General features: G+C 39.6%; 1 protein-coding gene across 1 annotated transcript in view; it reads right to left on the bottom strand.

Annotated features, from left to right (window-relative positions):
* The window catches only part of FOXK2 (forkhead box K2), a 46,651-nt gene that overhangs the window by 4,673 nt on the left and 18,584 nt on the right, over positions 1-23,394 (bottom strand). The window contains exons 2-8 of the mRNA XM_058038851.1: positions 10,163-10,357; positions 7,314-7,461; positions 6,732-6,878; positions 3,801-3,994; positions 2,833-3,008; positions 948-1,244; positions 379-585 (exon numbers count right to left, since the gene is read on the bottom strand). Of these exons, the coding sequence (XP_057894834.1) occupies positions 379-585; positions 948-1,244; positions 2,833-3,008; positions 3,801-3,994; positions 6,732-6,878; positions 7,314-7,461; positions 10,163-10,357 (1,364 nt within the window). The remainder of the gene's footprint in view (positions 1-378; positions 586-947; positions 1,245-2,832; positions 3,009-3,800; positions 3,995-6,731; positions 6,879-7,313; positions 7,462-10,162; positions 10,358-23,394) is intronic.

Below are 23,394 nucleotides of genomic sequence, written 5' to 3' on the forward strand. Positions count from 1 at the left end.
GAAAGAGAGGGAGAAAGAGAGGGAGAAAGAGAGGGAGAAAGAGAGGGAGAAAGAGAGGGAGAAAGAGAGGGAGAAAGAGAGGGAGAAAGAGAGGGAGAAAGAGAGGGAGAAAGAGAGGGAGAAAGAGAGGGAGAAAGAGAGGGAGAAAGAGAGGGAGAAAGAGAGGGAGAAAGAGAGGGAGAAAGAGAGGGAGAAAGAGAGGGAGAAAGAGAGGGAGAAAGAGAGGGAGAAAGAGAGGGAGAAAGAGAGGGAGAAAGAGAGGGAGAAAGAGAGGGAGAAAGAGAGGGAGAAAGAGAGGGAGAAAGAGAGGGAGAAAGAGAGGGAGAAAGAGAAAGAGAGGGAGGAGAGGAGAGGAGAGGAGAGGAGGAGGGGCCGTACCGGCGCTGCCCTGCCCCACGGCGGCGCTCAGGGGCACGATGTGCGTTCCGTTCTGGGTGACAGCCTTGATGGGCAGCTGGTGCTGGCCCAGCGGCGCCTGTTGCACTATGGTAACTGTCTGTAAGGGGGCGGGCTGCGAGGTCTGGATGATGCGACCAGCAGCTCCTATTGCAGCATGGCTAATAGCAGGGAGAGGCTCCACTTTCACTGCAAACAGGAGAGAAAATTTGGTTTAAATTAATAAAGTGCTCATGAGCCACTTGGTTTCACTCAATCAGTCCTCAGTGGGAGCGTGTTGTTTTATTACTTGCTCCAACAGATCTGAGAAATTACAATTTGAAATCTTCAGTTTTATTAAACACTTCAAGCATTGCTCTGTAAGTATTGATGCCCCACTCCTGAATGAAGCCTGGAGCAACCCAGGACAGTGGAAAGCATCTCTGCCCACACAAGATGGACTTTAAGGTCCTTCCAAACCAAACTCTTCTATGGTTCTACAATTCTAAATTTCAAACACTGATCCCTCTGCATCAAGCGGTGCCAAAACAACCCCACAGGTTCTTTCTTACCTTTGACTTCCTTGTGGTCTCCATTCTCTTGAGGTTCTACCTTGGGCTGGGTGACCATAGCAGCTTGTGTGACCACGGCCTGTCCTGCGACAGTGTAAGTGTTTGCTGGTGCCAGCCCAGTCACGTTGGTGACTGACACAGCTGGGATCTGGTGCACAACGTGAACTGTCTGAACTACAGGCTGCTGGGAGGTTGAAGTTGTCACAGGAGTTGCAACAGTGTAGGTGACGGGTTTGATAGCTTGTGGTAGCTGCCGTTGTACAGTAATTAAAACTGGCTGGCTAGAGAGAGGTGATCCTACCAACAAAGAGGTCAAAATTAGATTGCTAATGTTCATTATTTCTTCTAAGCCAGTTGTTCTTTTCAACTTCACATTAAAACCTCAGAGAAATAACAAGCTCCTTCACTAATGAGCCAGAAGGTAACAGTGGACAATGAAGGTCAGGACAAATGGTTATTCCCAGCTCCAGTCTCAAGGTAAGGGCTGTGCTGGCTGTGCAACACCCACACACCTTCTGGGCACCCCAGCTCTGCCCCCAAACAAAGCTGTGCCTGGCACTCATTTAATCAAAGCCCTTTGCACAGATGGGAATGTGTGTGCTGCAGAATGGGAATGCTGAGCAATGCACAGGAACACCTCTGCCCTCTCTAGTGCCACAGCCCCACCAAGAAACTGGATGGCAAATGTGCAGCAAAGAAGGTAATTAAACAAACACATCCTTATCCCATCATGCTCTATGCTCTTTTTGTTTTAAACAGGGAATTTCTTATCTCCCTTTATCCTTTCAATTCTTTTATCCCCCCCCCACTGTGGGATGACCACAGAGGTGTGAAAGGCCTTTCCTTATTTCTCTAACACACACACAACCTTACCTTTTGGGGTTTTTTCAAGACAACTGTTACAAGACAGCACAGCCCTACACAGGACAGAGGCACAGCCTGTCCTCAGCAACAGTGACCCAAGGTTCTGGAGTAACAACAGCCCCATATGTTCAAACAGACCCTCCCTGGCTGTTCTCCTGAGCTTCTCAAAGATCTGCTCTGAAGAGCATGCTCATTTTTATATACAAAATTACATATAAATAATAATATTCATTATTATTACATTATATTATATATTATATCATAGCATATATTATTATATAAAATATTATTTTTACATATAAAATTTTTATAAATATATATTTGTTTTATATAATACAAATATAATATATACTTGTAATATATTTGTTTATATATTTTATATATGACATTTTATATTTTTATATATTTTTCATTTATTAGATTTTACTGTATTATTAATTATTATATTATCTTGTAACATAGTATATATTATCTTGTATTGTATTATAGTATATATTATATTATATTATAGTATATATTATATATTATATTATATTATATTATATTATGGTATAGTATAGTATATGATAGTATATGATACTATATGATAGTATAGTATAGTATATGATAGTATATGATAGTATTGTATATTACATTATATTACATTATATTACATTATATTACATTATATTATATTATAGTATATTATAGTATAGTATATTATATTATAGTATATTATATTATAGTATATTATAGTATAGTATATTATATTATAGTATATTATATTACAGTATAGTATATTATAATATATTATAGTATATTATAGTATATTATATGATAGTATAGTATATATTACATTGTATTGTATTGTATTATAGTGTATATTGTATTGTATTATATTATATATTTTGTTTTATTTTATTTTATTTTATTTTATTTTATTGTATTTTATTGTATTCATATCCTCATTTTTGGGTGCATATGAAGCCCTGGCAGCATTGGTGGCACCCTCTGTCCCCAGCCCTGAGCTGGGGTCTCTCACCTGGGGCGCTCTGTGCGAATCGCGCCTCCTGGATGACGGCGAGTTTTGGCTGGATGGTGCTGGGCTCAGGCTCCATGGGGACAGGAGATCCTTCCCTGGACAGGCTCTCGGGGGTCTGCACGCCACTGGAGTGTGCAGACAACACTCCAGAGTGATTAGGAGAAGCTGGGGCACTTCTGTAGTTAGAAATGAAAGCAGCAGCTGATGTGTTTTAACTTCTGAACTGTGAAGCCCATGGCCTTCCTCTAAGGAGAGTGTGACACACTGCCCTGTGCAGCAGGGGAGGGCACAGCTACAGCCCAGAGCTCTGCATCTTTTAAAAAGCTTCTGTTAAACAGGGACAGAATTTAAAAGCAAACTCCAGGTACAGTTAAAGGAGAAGAAGTGGCTGGATGCCTTCTTAGGGAGACTCTAAATCTGTGAAACATGAACATTTCTTCTGGTGGAGAAGAACAAGGAGCAAATCTGAGGCTACAGGGCAAGTAGAAAAAGATCTGCACCAGCAGAAAGGCCATAACTTTACAGAGGGAACAATTTAAACCCAGGTGTTTCCCCAGCACAAATTCTGCTCCAACATTAGCAAACTGAACACACAATTGTCATCTCTTAGGTCAATAAATAGCTGGTATCTGAGAATTTTCTTTGCAAACAGTTTTAAAATCCAGTAGATGGCAGTTAGAAATTATAATTATAATTCTGCAAAACCCATCAAAGGTACAGCAAGGCTTGCATACATGAACAATCTGATAGTTAGTTATGCAAACCAGGTTCTTTAACACTAAAACCAAGCAAGAAACACCAGCCTGGTGTACGGGGCAGCCTCCTAATGAAACACACAGAATTCAAACACTGAGTCTGGATGAAATTAAATTACTAAACTTGTGACTGTATCCAAAGCTATCAAATCTGTAGCAGCCTGAAGATTAAACAACAGCCATAGTTCTTTTTGTTCATCTGGTTTTCCTTACCTAGAAGAGAGTGGTCCCAGAGGGGTTCTAAAGCAAGGTACTCCCCTAGGCCGCCTTTTCCTAAAAGCCTGCTCTATTAATTTGCTTTCAGAGGCAGGGTCTATCCTCCAGAATGAGCCTTTGCCTGGTTCTTCCTGGGAACGTGGTACTTTGATGAAATAACGATTCAGAGAGAGATTGTGACGTATTGAATTCTATGGAACATAAAAAAATATGTAGAATTCATATAACTTTTCCAAGTCAGAATGTGGCCTACTGCAGCAGTTTGTACTATAGGAGACTGGGGGTTCAGCTCTTTAATTCCTTCATTTAACAGCACTCAGAGCACTACCAAGCAGTGCCATAAACCTGAAAGGACTCTTGCATTTTGTAAACTCTTTCCCAACAATTAAAAACCCAGTATTCTAATTGGAAATAACAGGAATCCCATTTATTTCATTCTCTCATGAGAAACACGGTGATTGAAAGCAATGTTTAGAACACTACAGATACTTGTGCAGAATGCAGTGTTAAAAACAAAAACTAAAAATGATCAATGCTTGTACTCCACCCTTCCCCAGGTGTCCCAGCTCCTTCCAGGAGGGCCAGCAGAACACAGCATGAACTGATTCTGATCCTATGTGGTAATTCTGTTACTGTTCCACAATTCAGAAAGAAAAGCTAAATTGCACAAGCTCCAAAGGCAGCTGGAGTGTTGTGAATTCACCCACAGTCCAGTTTGTCTCAATAACAAAGCCAAAAATTTACTGTGTCAATTAAAACACCAAGTGGCAGCAGGTCCTGAACCAGCTCTTCCAGATTTTTGTCACCACAGTCCCTTTCACATTCCCACATCCTCAATTTGCTGCAACATCCCCCCACTCCTCCAGCAGAGCAATGCACAGAACTGCTGACACCCTCAAGCTGCCCTATCTCTGCTTGGCTTTGCACACAGAATTTCTTTTTATTTTATTTTTTAACATAGATAAGCCCCAAAATCTCTCTGAGTATTATCACTGAACAGCAAGAGACTGATGCTAAGGATTCACCCTGAAACACTTGTGAGGGAACAGAGGTAAATGAGAAAAAAAACTTTATGTTAACAAAAGCTCTCAAAATTTGCAAAGCCAGTGTAAAACTTGCTCAAATATCTGAGTTCACAACCCTGATGGTAAGTTTGGAAAACTTAAAGCAGTGATGATAATCACATATGATTTCTTGAATGCAAACTGATGAAACCAGAGATGGTTTTTTCCCTGCCAAAAATGGAAACATAACTAGAAAGATGCCAAGAAAATATTTATAAATTGTATTTATTTCTCCATATGCTAGAATAAAGGAGTGGATCCAAAAATACCTGCTAAAATAAATTCAGAGAGAGGAGCCTTCAAATGCCCATTAAAATGAGGGCATTGTATGCTAAAGGATATAAATACCTGTTTGTTGAGGTGTGGGACTGGGACACTGGAGATGTGTTTTACTCTATGCTTTGAATGATATGTGCATATATAGCCTCAAATCTGATTTAAAACATCTTTCCTAAGTCACCTATAGCCTCAATTATGATTTAAAACATCTTTCCTAAGTCACCTGAGCTGCAATGCAACTCCTAATGTGCAGAACCTGGCAGAGCAGTGACTGAACAGCATCTGATTTTCAGCTTTTCCAATTTTCTCTGCATAGCTGCTGATTAATGGCTCCAGCACACACTGTCTGCTGTGCCTGTCACCTTGGCTTTAGGAAGCATCACAGAATCCACCCCCTGTTCTATGGCAGAGCTCTGTGTGTCTGTGTTGGGTTCATGATGCTCACAAAGCAACATCTCCTACACAGACACTCAAGGTACTGTGAAATAGGAAGCAAAACACAAATCAACATTTTATAAACAGAGTCTTGTTGCTAAAACAACCTGACTGCAGCCAGGATACTGCACTGTTATGTGGGAAAGGGAAACAAAAGAGACTTCCCAGCCACAGCAGCCAAGTCCTTGTCTAACCAAACCCTCAGCCAGGGGCAGCTACATTCCCCTCTAACCTTGGGAGAGTGACCCAGCTTTCATTTAGGCTGTATGACAAATAAGTATGTGATTCATATTTAAAAATCTCTTCCTCTACAGGGAAGGATTGTATTCTTCAGTCTTCCACTTTGCAGCCAATGTTAACACTTCCTCACTTTTCCTGTCACCCAATCTCCCTAAATTTTACCTCTCTGACAATAACTGCAGAGGGAGCAGAGAGCCCAGGGTGGACAATGTGCTCCAGGTGTTCCAGGCTCCTGAGACACCCCAAACAGCACCAAAGGCACTGAGCCTTCACATGTGCCTGGCAAGGCTCTGCCAGACTGATTTGTACCAGTTAGTCATCCTGGCAAAAGCTGAGGCTGCTCTTGTGAAAATGAAAAGAAAGCAGAAATGAATTCTGCAGAGTTGAAAGGTTTGCTACAGGAATGGGCAAGTTCACAAATCAAACAGTGCATGAACCAGGGTGAGATAATGAGATAAAACACTTGTTCCTTCACCTGCTGCATGGGCAAGATCACTGTTTTCAAACAGAACTAAACTTGGAGTATTTCATATCTCAATTTTATCTCAAGATAGCAACACGGATGTTGACACAGCTGTAGGTTACAGAACATGACACCTTTCCTAGACAGCATACAGGATTCAAATCCAGTGCCAAATGCACTTTGCTTTCCCCAAAGCCTGTCTGCAACCCTACTAGGGGTTTAAAGAACACCATTCCATCAATAAAGCAGTATTTAAAATACAGACCAATGTAAATTGCCCACTTTGTTGGAAAAACTTAAAATCAGAGGAAAGACAACACACTCATTTGCCAAATTCTACATCTGAAGGGTTATGAGGCTTACCAACTGCCTGCTCATGACCATTTACAGCTGCCAGTATTGCTCACATGTTAAAAAAATAAAAAATATTCCAGAAATCAGAATTACCTGCCAGCCCTTGTCTGCTGTCCTGTAGTAGGGATAATTTTTAGTTATGTGCGTATAAATTCCATTTAGTGTAAGCTGCTTATCCGGGGCCATTGTAATTGCTTGGACTATTAACTGTGCATAGGAGTAGGGTGGCTTAGAGTCATCCTGCACAAAAACAACAAAAGTCTGCATCAACAAACTCTGAATAAACACACACTGATCAAAAGTCATAGAACATCATTAACTTGAATTAGGGCACTTTTGGACAACGAAAATCTTGAGGCAGAAAAGAAATTAAGAAAGCTTTGTTGTCCTGATTAGCAATTTTAGGGAAACATAAATTTTGCAGCAAAGAATTTTCAATAGCTTCCAAACAGATCTGTAACTTAAACTGCACACAGACCCTCTCCCAAAGGGGACAAGGGTTAATCAATCAATCAATCAATCAATCTCACATCTGCTCACAAAACCCTACATATTATTTTTAAAGCCGGGCACGTTAAATTACCACTCAGTGCATACACCTTAGCAAACAAAACATCCCAAACCTTCCATTGAGTTCAGGTGTCATTTCTGGGATTGGTTTCAAGCTGTGTTTACCTTTGGGCTGTCTCCCCCTGAAGCTTCCTTGTCGTTTTCTGACTGGGAATTGTCAGCCATCAAATGTAGGTCAGATGCTATTCCACGGCTCATTTTGTACCCTGAGGAGCCTGCGCCGCGGGGGCTCGATGGGCAGGAATTTGCAGCACTGTAGAGCATAAAAAGAAGATCCTACTATTTTGTTATACAGTATATCACCACATTATGTCTCATCAAAAAGCTCTTGCTGCAGCAAAGCCACTAATAGAGCTGGGAGGCTGCAGCTAAAGGGTTGTCAGGGCTTCCATTCCAAAGCACCTTCCATGCTTTGCTAAGCCAGCCATGGAATCAGAATCACTGCAGGAAAAAACCTCACTCAGGCTTTCCTCCTCAAGAATCAGCTGATTGATCAGGCTGCAATGTATTTGTGTGAGATTTGCCACCTCAACTGCATCAGCAACCACAGATTTTCAGGCACTCATTGGAAACAACACTGGAAACTACTGCAGTAGTTTGTAGCATAGGAGACTGAGGGTTCAGCTCTTTAATTCCTTAATTTACAAGGACTGGGGGTTCAGCTCTTTAATTCCCTAATTTACAAGGACTGGGGGTTCAGCTCTTTAATTCCTTAATTTACAAACAAGACACATATCTTGCATGGAATTTCTGCCATAAGCTTGTGTTCAGTCTGCCCCCCCCCCCCCAAATCATCTCTCCAGTGTAGTGTTTTTGCATATTTGAGGAAATAAAGCAAGAGGTGAGGTAAAAAAATATTTGATTCTCATTTAAATTGGAATCAGTATTATTTTAAGTGTTTACAGGTGTGTGCACATACTTACACATAGGTATGTGTATAAAAATCAGAAATTTATCTATAAATGAGGTGCATCAGCACTGACTCAGCTGATTTAATGCAGTATTGGGCCAACAGAGCAGATACACTATTGGAAAGCAAGAGTTGGTGCCAAACACTAAAAAGTATCTCCTAACACTTCACATTTTGCCATCCATCACAGAAAACCAGGTAAAACTGGATATAATTCCACTGGAACATCTTTCTACCACTGGTCCCCTGCCTTGCAGAGTCCACAGGAACTGCAGCTGCACGATGCCAATTTTCTTCTGTGATTTCCTTTTAGCCAAGAGGAAAGAGAAAATCAGCAGGTGAGGTTCATCCCCTTCCCCAAAATAATTCTGGCAGCTCTTTTGCAAGGACACACTCTCTGCAATCCATACTGCAGCTGATTTCAAGGCAGCCCTCAGAAATTCCAAAAAACCAGAAATCTCAATAGCTGCACCTGGCTGTGCCCCCAGAAGCAGCCTTATCTCCAAAGATAATCTTTAATCTTTGAATCTGTGGTTCAAAACATCAACAACAAATAAATCTAGACTATGTTATTTAGATCTACACACTAAAGCTTGAACAATTTTCATCTGTCAAGGTTTGTTTGTCTGCCTGGCCCCTCCAGTTTTTTGCTGCCTCCTTTTTCATGCACAGAAGGAGACAAACACTATAGATTGGGCAATTATATTTACACTGAAAGCATCAAAGCTTCACTTCCCAAGAAATCCACCCATGATTTGTTACTAGTGATATACTTACTATAAGAGAGAGATGGCAATTTTTAAATGTTGTACAGAAGAATCCCTGGTTAGAGCCCAAATGTGGAGCTAATTTATTTTTTTAGATATAGGTCACTCCTGCTCTGTGTTTGCAAGTATCAGCTGACAACATCCCTCTCCTCTGCTCACTTCAGCATATATTGACAAAGAGACACATATGGTATAATCAAAGCAAGTTTACAAGTCTTCTACAAAACAGGATGATTTGCAGAGAAACTGTCAGGCTTTGCTCTCAAAATAGACTCCAAACTGTCAGCTTTTTTATTTTTGTGTAATAAACTACTCAACAGGTGTATGAAAGCCCTGAAGAGAATTACAAAATTCATAGTGGTGATAGATGGGATAATATCTGAAATATTTGTGAGCTGCTCTGTCATTGGCAAGATGTGTTTTCCCTGAATTCTTATAAGAAAGCAAACCTGTTACACAGACAAGTCTAGGTATCTTTTCTCTCTGCTTCCATCATTTCAGCAGGTGTCATGAAACACTCCCAGACAGAGACAAGAGCTTGGCAAATATGCAAGAAGTCAATTATCCTTCCATTCCAATCTCATTAACAAGCTGTACCTTTTTAAAAGCAAGCATGGACACAGGAAGTGAGAGGGGACAAAAAAGCTTTCAAAAGCATGAACATGAGTGAAACAACTTTCAGGGCCTGGACATGGAAGTTTTGCTCCTGATCTTTCCAAGACTTGGAATAATTCCATCTGAAGTAATTTGTGAGGATGGGTTGTTTGTGTTTAATTGGTTTGGTTTAATTGAGAATTGGTTTGACAGGTGGGACAAAGCTGCAATTACCAAAGAAGCAGCAGGGCAAGGAAAACCAAACCAAAATAAACTGCTCCTTTCCAACTTAACAAAACCAAATATTCTAGAGTAAGAGATCAGTCCATTTTCCACACCAATAATAACCCAAACCATTTTTCCTGATGATGAACTTCAGGACAGTGGCAAATCAGCATGTTTTAAAATGGTGTCATTTAAAATTATCTCATTTGAAGCGTTGCCATAAGCATGCAAGAGCAAAAAGCAATTTAAATTGTTGAAATGCAAGAAAAATGCCAGGTTCTTGAGCAGAATGTTACACATTGAACATGTTAATGTTCATGCAACTATGGCAGCAGAAAGGGGGTTTCTGGAGGCTGAGTTTCAGCCAGATTTTGACCTCAAAAGCAAAATCCTGAATGAGAAAGTTGTGCTGAGCTTGACTGTAGGTGGCCCTGATGCCACCTGCAGGGTTTAAATACCTGATGGTTCCTGTGGGAGAAGGGAGGGGGCTGATCAGGTGAGCCATGTTGTCTGGAATGTTTATTGTTAAGGGAGAGATCTGGGGTTGCACAGGCTTCACTGGGGACTCCGGGGCCTCCTGCTTTTCTCTCTTTTCATTGGACAGAGCTGTGAATGTTATCTTGATGTTTGTGCTGGGAAACCTGAAAGTACAGCTGAAAAATAAAAATAAACAAATACATGAGTCATTTGTTTAGAGAATGTAAAACTTTCTGAGTAACTTGCATGTTATCACCTAAGCTCATTTAGAATTTATAATTTTTACATATATATTTCTAATTACCCACAACCATCTTCATTTTACAGATCATGCAGGGAGATCAGTGTGACCAGAAAAAGATCCCCAGGTAAGCACCTGACATTTGTTAAGGAACACAAGGAAATGCAATTCTTTCTAACAAGGGCAGTTTGTGCATTGTCTCTAAATTTCTTGAGGTTCATCCTGATCCTGCTGCAGCCCCAAAGCAGAGCTATGTTAAAAACAAAACCTCATTATTTTATGATGCCAAGGAACAGCTTCAGCAAATGAACAAGTTGGTCCATGATTAATCAGAATTAATCAGATTAATCAGCAGAATTAATCATGAATATTGGCCAATTTGAGGTCTAACCAGTTTCATAGACTGGTGTAAGAGATTTGGGTTCTTTTCTCTTAAAACACCTATAAAATTAAACATATCAATTCCAATTCTGCTCATTTACAGAGCACACTGCTGCTTTAGTACTACATTCAAACACCTTTTTTCAGAGCTGTATTTAAGACCCAATTTCAGTAGACTGCCTATTTTCATGTATAACCAAGGATTACCTGCCTAAATTTAATGACAAACAATAAATTAACAATGTGCAACTGTTTACAAATTTGAAAAATAAAATACAATGAATGTACCTTAGGATAATCCCTTTTTTACATCCCTGTGCACAGCATTTAGAAATAAACCCAATTAAACAGGACAGGCTTGTTTCTAACTTCTCAGTAAATAAATTTGCTTAATCTTGAGCAAATAAGAAACTTAATTTTGTCTCAACAAAAGCATCTATAAAAATACAGTTTAAATAACTTTACTACCTCCTCATCCTTAAGCTGTTAGACTACACTGAGCACTAAACCCACGATGACATTTACACACCTCCCACATGATGAAAAGGACTTTCCAACAAGACTATACCCAGAAACAAACCTCACAAAATGTTGAGCTTTGGGTTTGTTTTGCTTTCAAGTGCTTCTAGGCAGATCTAGTTTTATACAAAAAGGACACAAGCACATGCTGGAACAAGGGCTAAGAAATGAGCTATGAATGCAAAATACAGACTGTAAATAAAAGTGATCATTCCTCTGGAAAAATATATTAAACATAAAAGTGATGTAAGAATTGGCAGGAACACTCAGCTGCAGAGCAGCCTTAGAAATGAACTCTCCTGTGTTTTGGCTTTCATATCTTCAAATGAATCGAAGGATGTTTATAGAACAAAGGCAGCATTTGATTTTCACTATGTCCCTTGCCACATGCACCACAGTGGTTCTTTTTCCCTACAATCCACATTCAAGGATCAGGAAAAAGAGAAAGAATTGACAGTGACCTTCCTTTTCTCTCTGTCTTACTTCTGAGTACGGACCGTGTCCGCATTTAACAGACGACCTATTTCTGAAACATGCTCAATGTACTAAATTAGGAACAGAATCTATGCCAAAAACTGCACAAGCATTTCAGCAAGGAAGTTAAATGGACCAATTTCTGGGTTGGGGTTTTTTAATATATTCAGTAACAACTCATTTCTTTGCTTTTTCCAGTAGAAAGTATTTTGTGCTTGTATCGTTTTAGTGACAATGGAAAGGGGTCTTGGTTGTTTTGGTAATAAAAATATTTTCCAAGCATTTCTTTTAAGCAGTAATAAAAACAACACAAGTGTATGCAAAGCCAGCCAAAGATTAAGAAAAAAATCCCTGTGAGAAAGTGAACAACATCTGCTTGACACAGATTTAGTCACCTTCCCTATGCATTTCATGAGGCTACTCCATACCTGCAAATTTACCTTAAATGCTTGTAAGACCAAATTTATTTCAAGTCAAGGGAATAACTGGACATGGCTTTAGGGGCTAATTCCCTGGTTAGAGTCCTTATTGCCTGGTAAAAACCACCCCAGGGCACAGCACTGAGGAACTGGAGCCCTCCTGGGCCACACCAGGTGAGGATGGGGAAGAGATTAAATTAAACTTATATAAATCTCCACAGCTTCAGGAATATGGAAAGGCAGAAAAGGAACACTCAGCAGCTCCTTTGAGATTCCATATTAAAAGATCTCTTTTTACCCTCCTGCAGCCCTGAAGGTATCATCTTCCTCTGGCAAACAGCACAGACAGGGGGCTCTCAAATGCTCATCAAGGTTGGAAAAAACACCCACAAAAACATCCCCAAACATAGGGAACCAACCAGGGGACTCCAGAGGTTCTACATATGCCAAACAAACTGGGAACTGACAGACATGAAAACATGAAAACCCAAAGGCACCCCCAGTGCAGTTTACATTTCCATGCCTGAAAAGCCAGTGTAAGTAAGGAAATACAATATAATAATAATACTTATAAATCCCTGTCTGGTTAGAGCAATAAACACCTGAATATTATCAAAAGACCACATCTGTCAATTGATTCATATTTGCAAACAGTTTTTTTTTAATGGAGGGATATTTTTATAGCTGGAATTCAGCCAAAAAGCAGAATAAAGAGTGTACACTAACCAAGAGAATTCCTGAATAAATTGCAGCTATGCAAATGTATTATATTTACATCCAAAATCAAAGTACACAACATGTTCTAATTTGATCAGAATCAAGTTGGTTTTGGCATATTCTTTAGTTATACAATGAACTAAACAAAAACCACAGAAACACCCACAAGGAGAGACCTCATCAAACATTTAGTCCTCAACAAGCTGAACTGGGTTTTACTCACTGTTCAAAAGCTTACAAAAGTTTCACAACACACTACCACAGCATGGCTTGCTGGGAAAGAAATTCATCTAGGCAACCCATTTACAAAAACATCCAAAGAAATAAAGACACCAAGCATCACAGCTTTTCAAACACACTACCACAGCATGGCTTGCTGGAGGAGAAACTCATCTAGACAACCCACTTACAAAATATCCCAAAGAAATAAAGCAGTTTTGTATATTTATTGATGGCAAGTCCAGGTGAGCATCACAACAGAGCCACTCCATGACCCAGGGAAGCACAGGAGGTGTCACAGCTAAAATGTAACTCATAACCTCAATTATTCTTCTTTAAATTAACAAAAAAAACCTCATTGTGGGTTGATTACTGGAAAACAGCAACCAAACATCACAACATTTCACACTATTCCATAGGTAACTCATCCATATCTGCAGTTTCTAGGCAAACACAGTGATGCTGATCCAGGCAGGACCTCTGTAGAGCTTAGGAACTTTGCAGGGTGCCAGAGAAGTGTCTCAGGGTAAAAATGTGTAAAGCCTGGTTTTGTCACACCTGTATTTCCAATATTTTCTCCCTTCCCCTCAGCAGTTCTGTCCATACTGCAGGGAAAGGCTGATGATACACTTGTAGTTCTGCCTGTGTGAAAATCCCATCTGACTGGGAAGGAGGAATTTCATCCTGTCTTCATCTGGGAAACCAAAACACAGCAGAATTCAATTTTTCCCTGTACATAAACCCTGCTGTGACACCAAGTGCTTCAGTATCTTTGAATTATTCCAGTTTAATTGCCTTCTAAGAACCAGGACCAAAATCAGACAGAAGCTGCCATGGCACTTTGATCAGCAGGTTCTTTTATCAGCACCTCCAGATTTTACATTCAAATAGATGATAAGGGCTGAGCAGTGATAACCCCTGAAGTCAGGGTGGTTACAAGTGCACAGCTCAATTCCTTCACACTGACTGTGATCCTGAACCCCTGTTAACTTCAAGATCCCCTGAGATTTAAAGAGATCTGAAAGAATAACAAGATGCCTGGTTTTGAACTCTTGTTGATTTACTGAGAGCCAAGGACAGCTTCAACTTTTCACATGAAAAAGCCAAGACTCAAAAAAGAACCCAGTCAGCAGCTGGGAGATTGCTTGTGTCGATTTTTGACTTCAAATACGTTCAAGGTGAACACAGGCAGTGTTAACTCCCCACAAAGGGAAGCAGAGGTCATTATCAACATCTGCACCACCAAACACAGTTTTCAGTTTTCTCTGACAGTACAGCAGCCTGAGATGATACTATTTCTGCTTCCTTCAGCTATTTTGATCAGTGAACTAACAAAAAAACCATGGAAATTACCATACTTCTAGCTATGGTATTCTTTCCATGGAAGGGAGATTTGAAACTAATCCATTTTCTAATTCCTCTTACCTACCTACTTGTGATCTACTTCCCAACTTTCCCCTTATTCCAGTAAAAATGACTCTCACAGCCAATTCATTTATTTATATATATGCACACTGACAATCACCTACAGCGCACACTCCCAGGCACACTTTCGAAATAATTATTTTTCAAAAGTCAAGCAAAAATTGAGTTTTTACATTTTTCAGACACAACTGGAGAGAAACTGAGTTTGGAAGGGACCTCTGAAAGTGTCCAGCCCAGAGCAGGGTAACTTCCAAGTCACACCAGCTTGCTCGGAGCCTTGTCTCTCCAAATTTTGAAGCCTTCCAAATATAGAATTGGGCAACTCATTTCTTCTAATTACACCCTCAAGCAGTGAATAGTTTCTCATTTGTACAGATACAAATTCTTCACTGCAACTTCTGCAGCTGCTTGTGCCCAAAGTGTGAGGCACGGCCTGGCCTCAGGCTTTCCACAGTCACTCCTCAGGCAGGGGAGGGCTGCACCAAGACCCACCCTTGGCCTTCTCCAGGAAAAATAAAATTAAATTAAATCAAATTCAGGTCCTTTAGGCTCTGCCCTGAGCATTCCAGCAGCAAGTCCATTCAAGCAAGTGTCCACAGGAACGTGGTGCTTGGAAATTACAATTTGATTGACTTCCTGCTAATGGGGAAATTTCAATTTGAAAGCACAAGGACCCCAATTTCATCTCTTCTCCATTTGCTGCTTGATTTATTATTGATTCCATCACAATGGATTAATAGGATATTAATTATAAATTAAACAATATGTGGCTGTGGTTTTTAACTGGTTTTTAAATAAACAAGACTTAAAAGATGAGTCTTAACAAGTACAACTAGAAATACCATGGAAGTGAAAAAAGCTCAACAAGTTGAAGTATGATTAAATATTTCAGTGTCTGAATTTTCTACCAAAAGGTTTCTGACTGCTCAACACCAAGAGCAGGCATACTGAATTATTCACATCCAGAATTTATTTTTAAGACTTTGGGCTGTTTTTAATTGAACTGAAGTCAATACCACACTCCATTTCTGGAATAGAGTCATCACCTTTAGAGCTAAAAGAATCAACAAACCCAAAACTTATTAAGAAGACAAATTGAACTGAATTGCTGTTTTTATTTCAAGATAATCGAAAAGTACCCAACAGTTTAAAGTCTGGGCTTCCAAGCTAACAACAACTGTGATAAATAAATCCATCCAAACAGTCATTTATTGAGTAGCCACCTGAAAACTCCCAGCACTAAATGATTATTAATAAAGCACAAGTTATTAAGAAAATACCACACAATTTTTAACAGTAGGCATTGTCTTGACTCTTCAAACAGAAAAAAACTGTTCAGATATTTGTTTTACAAAATCTTTTCTAGGATTACATTAAAAACTGCTGTGGTAACGCTTTGCCATCACTATGAGTATAGGAAAAATTATCACAGATAAACTGAAAAAGAGTGATCCAGTATAAAATTAGATTATAATTATTTTCTTATAATCCTAAATAGGGATAACTTTCTCAATGGATAATTTGCTCATGCAGGTGCTTGTTCACCTTACATGAGGGGCCACCTTGTGCTCCTGTCAGAGATTTTAGCTTTAAGGTGGCATTTGTAAACCTTTCTCCATTGTTGGCAATGGGAGTATCTGGTTTTCCCCATTGATGGAGGAGTGGTGATGAAAAAAAAATTATTTATATTAATGGAACACAAAGCCCAGCTCCTCTAGCAGATTTTTAGACAGGACATTTTTGATGCCCTCCTGCTTGCAGCTGACCACAGCCTGTGAGAAACCACACCAGCCAGAACATGGCAGCACTTCCCACAGGGCCATGTCCACATCCATTGTGGTGGGATGGATTCCTCCTCCTCCTCCTCCTCCCTGCTTTGAAACCAAGTCCTGATGTGGCTAATTCACCATAAATTTACATTCAATTATGCTTGGCCATTACCAGGCAGGACACTTCTAGAGGTTACCCAAAAAGCAATTGCCCTTCCAGAGTGGCAGTTTTTCCTCTGGGGACTGAATCTGAGCTCACAGTGTTCCCCTTAATTCCCTGTATCCTTTGCAATTGATTTCTGGGGCCCAAAAATCAATCTTTGAACAGCACATCCTCCACACACACACTGGGAGGGCTCGAGGCACGCTCGACCTCTAATGCCACAAGGAACAAAACACTAGCAGGTTTTTAAACCAGCCATTAGAATTTTTATTCTGAGCACTGGGCATTCTCTTCACAAGGATTTGGGTATTTTTTCAGGTGTGTCATCGCTGTCTACACAGTGTCACCCAACAGGGTGGAAAACACCCTAAAGAGCAAGATCACTGATCCATCTATCTCTATTTTCTGATCTCTTAAATTCAAAAGCAAAGATCTATGCAGTATCAGAAGCGATGAAATATTGCTGTGGCCTCATGTTAATTCAAGTTGGCCAATAAAACACTTGTAGCAAAGTGTAAGCAAAGGCTGGAAATACAATCTAGCTATAAATTACTGGCTCTCCCATGGGAAACCTCAGTTACAGACTTCCCTGCTCATGGTTTAGCAAGTGCTTCAGAAGTATGTAAAGCTGTTGGTTGATATTCCTCACAGGAACAGTGCTGACCTGCCTCAGAAGGGTCTGGAACAAACCTGCCTGCGTCAGAACATGATCCTATGACAGCAGAATATCGATGACGACAAGAGGAACATTCCTGAAGCACCAGCAGCAAACACAAATGGAGTAATGAACACATGACAGCATCTGAAATGGTGCTCAGCTCGTTCCCACTCACAGAGCTGACATCATGAGAAACTGGCATTTTTAACCCTGTACTCACAGCAGTTTCTCTGAGGCTGTTTGAGAGTTATGACTGAAATGAGTGTGCTGAAGTTGTTCCACTACAGCAAATTTTGCTGCACACGTAAAGGATTCTATTAACAACTTGGAGCTGATCTCACTCCTCCCCTGCATTATTACAGAAAAGGGTGCTCACAGTATAGCACAGATTTTCAAAGGTTCTTCTTTCAGCTGCCAGGATCTCTTTTCTTTCCACACCAACCACACAACACTGGTACTGATCAGCAGCAAAAATATTTAGGTTATCTTACAATCATGGCAACGTGCTGTGGTTAATTAAAACTACCTATCTCAAAATCACAAATTTCCACTGCATTCTCCTTTTTTCTTAAAGGGCAAAATATTGAAACCAGCAAGAAGAAATTAAAAAAAAAAAAAAGCCAGAAACCCAAACAAAACCTAGAGAATTTCAATGCAGGAGCCCTGCACAGGCTGCAGGACTGAGAAAGCTCTTGGCCTGCAGGCAGGAGTGTAGGCAGCAGTTACTGTAGAAACCGAGCTCTTCCCTGCTTTTCTCTGAGCAAAAGAAAGACACAAAAGAGCTGGAAAACAGCGATCGATGGGAAGCAGCTTATAAAGCTGCTTGTCACATCTGCTGCAGGAAAACCAGACACTAATTCATTAAAACTGCTCATGTAATGCCTCTGGAATTTGAGGCTCCCCAGCCTGTGAATACAAAAGAAACTCCGCCTATGGAAACACTGCATTTTCGGGTGTTTAGCATCTCTGTACACAAAAGCCTTCTGCAGAGCCAGGTTGTGTGGTCTCAATCTCTACATTTCCTACTAAACTATAAAAACAATTTAAAATTTGTCCAAAAGCTGGAGTGCCTCTACCTTTGCCAAATTGCAAACAGTCCCAACAAAGCCCACATACATCACTCTATAACACAACAGCTTCCTGCTTAAAAACACAAACAAAACCCTTGCAATAGGAAAACAGAAATCAATTATCATTTTTTCTTCCTCCCAGATAACTGCATTTAACCATAAATATGCAGGTTCCAACTTTCTCTGTCACAGTAAATACCATTCCAAAACTTCTTATAAGCACAGCTGAACCAAAGCTGCCAAACCAAACCCACCCCATCCTTTACCACCAAGATGTGCCTGGCACCTCACTGGGTACTCGTGGGGGTGCAAAAGTTCATATGGAAACACCGAGGTTCTAATAATATCAATCAGTGTTAAATAAAAGCTATCAGCAAAGCAAACCAAACTGCTGGGAGCCAAACAGACAGTTCCTGGCATCTCACATTGCTCACAATTAAAGCAGTAGGAGGAGTACAGTGAACAAGTGCTGTCATGATGTGTTTTGACGCAAGCATAATCATAAAAAAAGCACTTGTGACTCAGATGTTACTTTAGTAACAAAAGCCTTCATTTATTACCTCATCACAGACCTGCATTCCATTGCAAAATTGTGCCCAAACCTCCTCACCAAGAGAGCAGCTACCCACTGAAGCTGGGCTGCACAATGATTATTCCCCATTCAAGGAAGCAAAGTTTATTTTAGATGGGCTCTTCAAGGCAGAACTCTGCTCCAAGAGCAGCACAAGCCTTTATTTGACACAGAAATCCATGACTAACTCAGGCCATTGAAGAATGACAAAAACTGCTTCCTACCAACTCGAACTTTGAGCAGACAGCAGTGTTTCATTTCCCCCCTAAATCTGCCTGTCTGCTCAAAGAACAGGCTTTTCTCAGCCTCCTCTCACACAGCTATGGGCATTAATTAAATTTCACACTTGCTTACCTAAAGATGTCTGATGGTCAAGAGCCATTCCATATTTGCTTCACTGTGGTGATACTGCTGGGCTGGGAATCTTAACAGAAATCAAGATTTTTGTATTATATTCTGAGACTTTTTTTATAAACCAAGCATGTTCTCCAGAATGTTTGTTCTAACAACTTTCCAATTTTCCTTCTATTTGTAAATTCCTAAAACTTTTCTCCTGAATGTGCAGACCCTCTAGAAATGTTCTATGCACTGACTGGTCCACAGTGTGGCATAAATTTCAGTTCCTTTGTCACTTGTGTGGATGCTCAAGAATCAATCAAGATGCCAAAAAGTCTGAAAAGACACAAAGTAAAGAAACTAATCTACAACAAGCACGTTGTTTTTGGAAAATATCCTTCAAGAAGCACTCCTCCTCCTCCTGAGCTGTTCTGAGACTATGCCAAGTTCTCAAATTGTCCCTGTGTAAGGGGCAGCAGGAAAAGAACAGAAGGATAAAAACAACAGACATGATTTAACCAGTCAGAGTCACGCAAGTAGAAATCTGTCCAGGAATTTAAAAAAATAAACTCAATAAAAGTTTTCATGAGAAAACTATATTACACAAGACAACACTCCCAATATGCAACTGTTCTAACCCTTCTCTTTGAAAGCCTGAGATTTGAACTAAAGTAGAAAGATAAGCTTCCAAAACTAAGTTCTGTGCTACTTTTGAGGTCTTAACTATAACTAAGGCACTGCTGTCCCTTTCATTAGGAAACACTGACATGGTGCACACAGGTCAGCTCAGCAGATCCACTGGGTTTGAACTCTGGGACACACCAAAGTTTAGGTAAAACAGCACCAACAGCCTTCAAAAAAAGGGAGCAGGAAGGGAGTTAAAGAGTTCACTCTGCACATCAAATAATCCCCTTCAAACCCAAGGGATTGGTTTTAAAAGACAAGGCAAAGCTCTTCCCTGATAAAAACTGCTGGAAAAAGAGCACTGAAATTTCATCATCTGCCTGCCCATGAAGTATTATTCCCATTTCCAAAAACAGATTAAATGGATTTGTGACTTGGCCAAGCTATTTTGGCAAGTGTGCAGCAGAGTTGGGAACAGAACATATTTTTCCCAACACCCAATCTTTGTTTAAACCAATTGGGGGATCATCCCCCAATTCTTCCTTTTCCTACAACCACTTTAAGAGGCAAAGCATCAGGTGAGAGACATGTCTTCAGGAGCAGGGAGATGAGTTTATTCAATGAGACTGAAGTGCCTCAATCAGAGTTTGTTGCACAAGAGGAGCTGTTTAAGGAGCACAGAAATAGTGGCTGTGAAGTAACACACACACAAATATCTTAAGCCATATTCTCTCAAAGAGAGCTAAAGGAACTTTCATTTCATCAGTACTTTACTATTAGACCATGAAAACTGCTTATTAAATGCATACATTCTAATTAAAATCTGTACAGTTAAATACTGAAGGGTTTGAGGATGCTCAGCAACACAAACCTCATTTCCTAAAGCAAGAGTTTACAGAAGAAAATTAAGGCAATATTTCAACTAATTTAAAAAACAAAGAAGAAAAAGCTAAAATTTCTATCTTAATACTGAAAAGTACGTGGAGGGAAAGGATTCCTCATTTTTGCTTTCCTTTAGTACCAAGGAATTCCTCATTCCAGGTGACAAACAGCTGCCAGGTTCTGTGCAGAACCACCCAAAACCATCCCCACACCTGGAGGTGTTCAACAGCAAGGGCACATCCTAACCTTGGTGACACTCAAGGACACACTTTCATTTGGTTTATTTGTGTTTTATCTACTGTTTTTAATTAACCATACTCCTACCCTGCTTTTATCAACAGAATGAAATTGTAACATCTTTCACTGGACAGAAACAGCCCCCTTTTTTTCCTCTTTTTTTTTTTTTTGCAATACCAAACAGTTTTAGTGATAAAAGCACTATTTTCACTTTTTATTTCTAGTCCTGTGTAAATCAAGGACATTGCTGTATTCTTCAGCCTGGGTGGGAATCCACAATGACCAGATCAATCCCACACAACAAAGAACAGGGATGGAGGGTGATGACAAAAGCATCTCCTTAGGTTGTGTGAACAAAACCCAATCTGACTTTTCTGAGAATAAACCAACCAAACTGACCATGTCTTGAGAGCAGCTTCTTTTGGTTTAGCTTCAAATTCCAACCTCTTAATTTTTTTTTAATTTAATTTTTTTTATTTAGCTCTTCCTGACCTTTGATTTTTCTAAAACCAGAATATCTAAAATTAAAAAATGGTCCTGGTACATAATACATTGTTTCACTGTGTTTTAAGCTCTGGTCATTCTGCCAGAGCCAAAGCAACTTTGTAGGCAATAATTGATACAGTATCAGTTAAAGACTTCCAGAATAAAAATGAATATTGAGCTGACTCTTCCTTGCAGCACACAAATTGATGTAGTTAAGTTTATAAAATGATTGAAATGCTGAAAAAATTGAGCTGCAATCAGCTCCAGGAAGGTTCTTGGGCAGAGGAAGATCGTGCCAAACTGCTCAAACAATTCAGCTTTGCTGGATGAGCAGAGATATAGATAAAGCAAGGGGTCTGACTTTCACCCTCCCTGGAAAATCAAGTGACATTAAATCAGGAATCTCCAGTTTATCCACTGAGCATCTCCCCTCAATGGGACTGTCAAAACAGTCACATAACAAAAAATCCTCCAAATTATCAATTATCACCTCCCCACACACCTGTAAGCTGCATCTTCCCTCCAGCAGAACACCATTGGCTGTTAAAATTACATTTTTGTCATGCACAAATATTGATTGCTACAAATTCATAATTTTTTGGTAGTGAAATCCCAACCCAGGATTGGATATTTAACAATTTCAGCAGTCACAGGATTACTCCAAAATTCCCCTGCACAATCTCCTTGTCTGGCAAAGCTGAAGGGATGCAAATGAGCTCAGTGCATAGGCTGCTGCACAAAGAGAACTGCAAACACCAATTTCCACAGCACTTCAATTAACATGTTTCCATTTACACTTAAGAACCAACTGATATTTGAAAGATTTTGATTTTCAAAAAGATGTGCTGTGGTGAAATGAAATGTTAATCTCTAGTTAGAGAAAGTGCTTCCTATTTTTCTACATGTGTACAGCATTATATTACAGTTCTGTCAATAATGATAAAAAACTTTAATCCTGAGAATATATATATATTTTTTTTTAATCCCTATGTCAGTATAGGAAGCACCACAAAAAAAGTGGCATTTCCCATAATAACCAAGGTAACCCCAAAATTAAGTTTACCATAAATACTGAAGTAAATAGCAGCAAATAGTACTACAGATGTGGAGTAAATTTCCCTTGTTTTTAACTCATACATCTAATTATTTTATAATCTTAGTGTCCTAGGGTGACCAAGACACTTAGAAATACCCATGTGGAAAAGTAAAAGAGCAATATTCTAAATCCTATTAAGGAAAAGCAAAGCAAAAATAGAGATAATAATTAAAATATGAATCCAAGAGACATTTCAACAATTCTGGAGGGCATGGCCATGGCACTACCCAACATTTTAATAATATGCACACTTTCCCAGTATACAACAATATGCAGGCTTTAAGTCTGAAAAGCTAAAAACTAAGATAACAGATACCTTTGATGATTAAAACCAGTCTGTATAAACCTGCAATTTTTCAACATTTTCCCTTCTCAAAATAAGAAATCATCAGGATTTTTGCTCATTAAATGTTAACTTTAATGCACAAGTTTGTTTGTTATGTTTTTAGAGAGTCAAAAAGATGCACTGGTTATTTTTAAACTATCACTCCTTTAATCATCACTAGGAATCACACCAGGAAGACTTTATGAGCAGTAATTATAAATTTATATATTTCAGTCAGTTTTGCTCACTCTCCTGAGAAAACACCACTCAGTTTAAATGGAAGTGCCAGAATTAGTGGCTTTCCCCCAAGAAGTGCAAAGGTAACAAGACTTGACACCTTCACCTCATACAGAGAGCTTGAAAGACAACAAGAAACCTTGAATTCTTCATCACCCTTAGAAAACAAACACAAAGCTGAACAGAAACTGCTTATCAAATATCTGTGTTTGAAGATCCATCTGTGGTGAAGAGCAAAATGAGAACTATCAACCACACAAATAGTTTGGACCTACTAAATATAGCAGCAGCACAGCTTTGTTGTTTTTCCAGTCCAACTCCACTGTCCACAGTGCTCTCCTTTGTTTTTCCTGCTCCAGGGTTT

The sequence above is a fragment of the Melospiza georgiana genome, chromosome 21, assembly GCF_028018845.1.
Source record: "Melospiza georgiana isolate bMelGeo1 chromosome 21, bMelGeo1.pri, whole genome shotgun sequence".
NCBI lineage: Eukaryota > Metazoa > Chordata > Aves > Passeriformes > Passerellidae > Melospiza > Melospiza georgiana.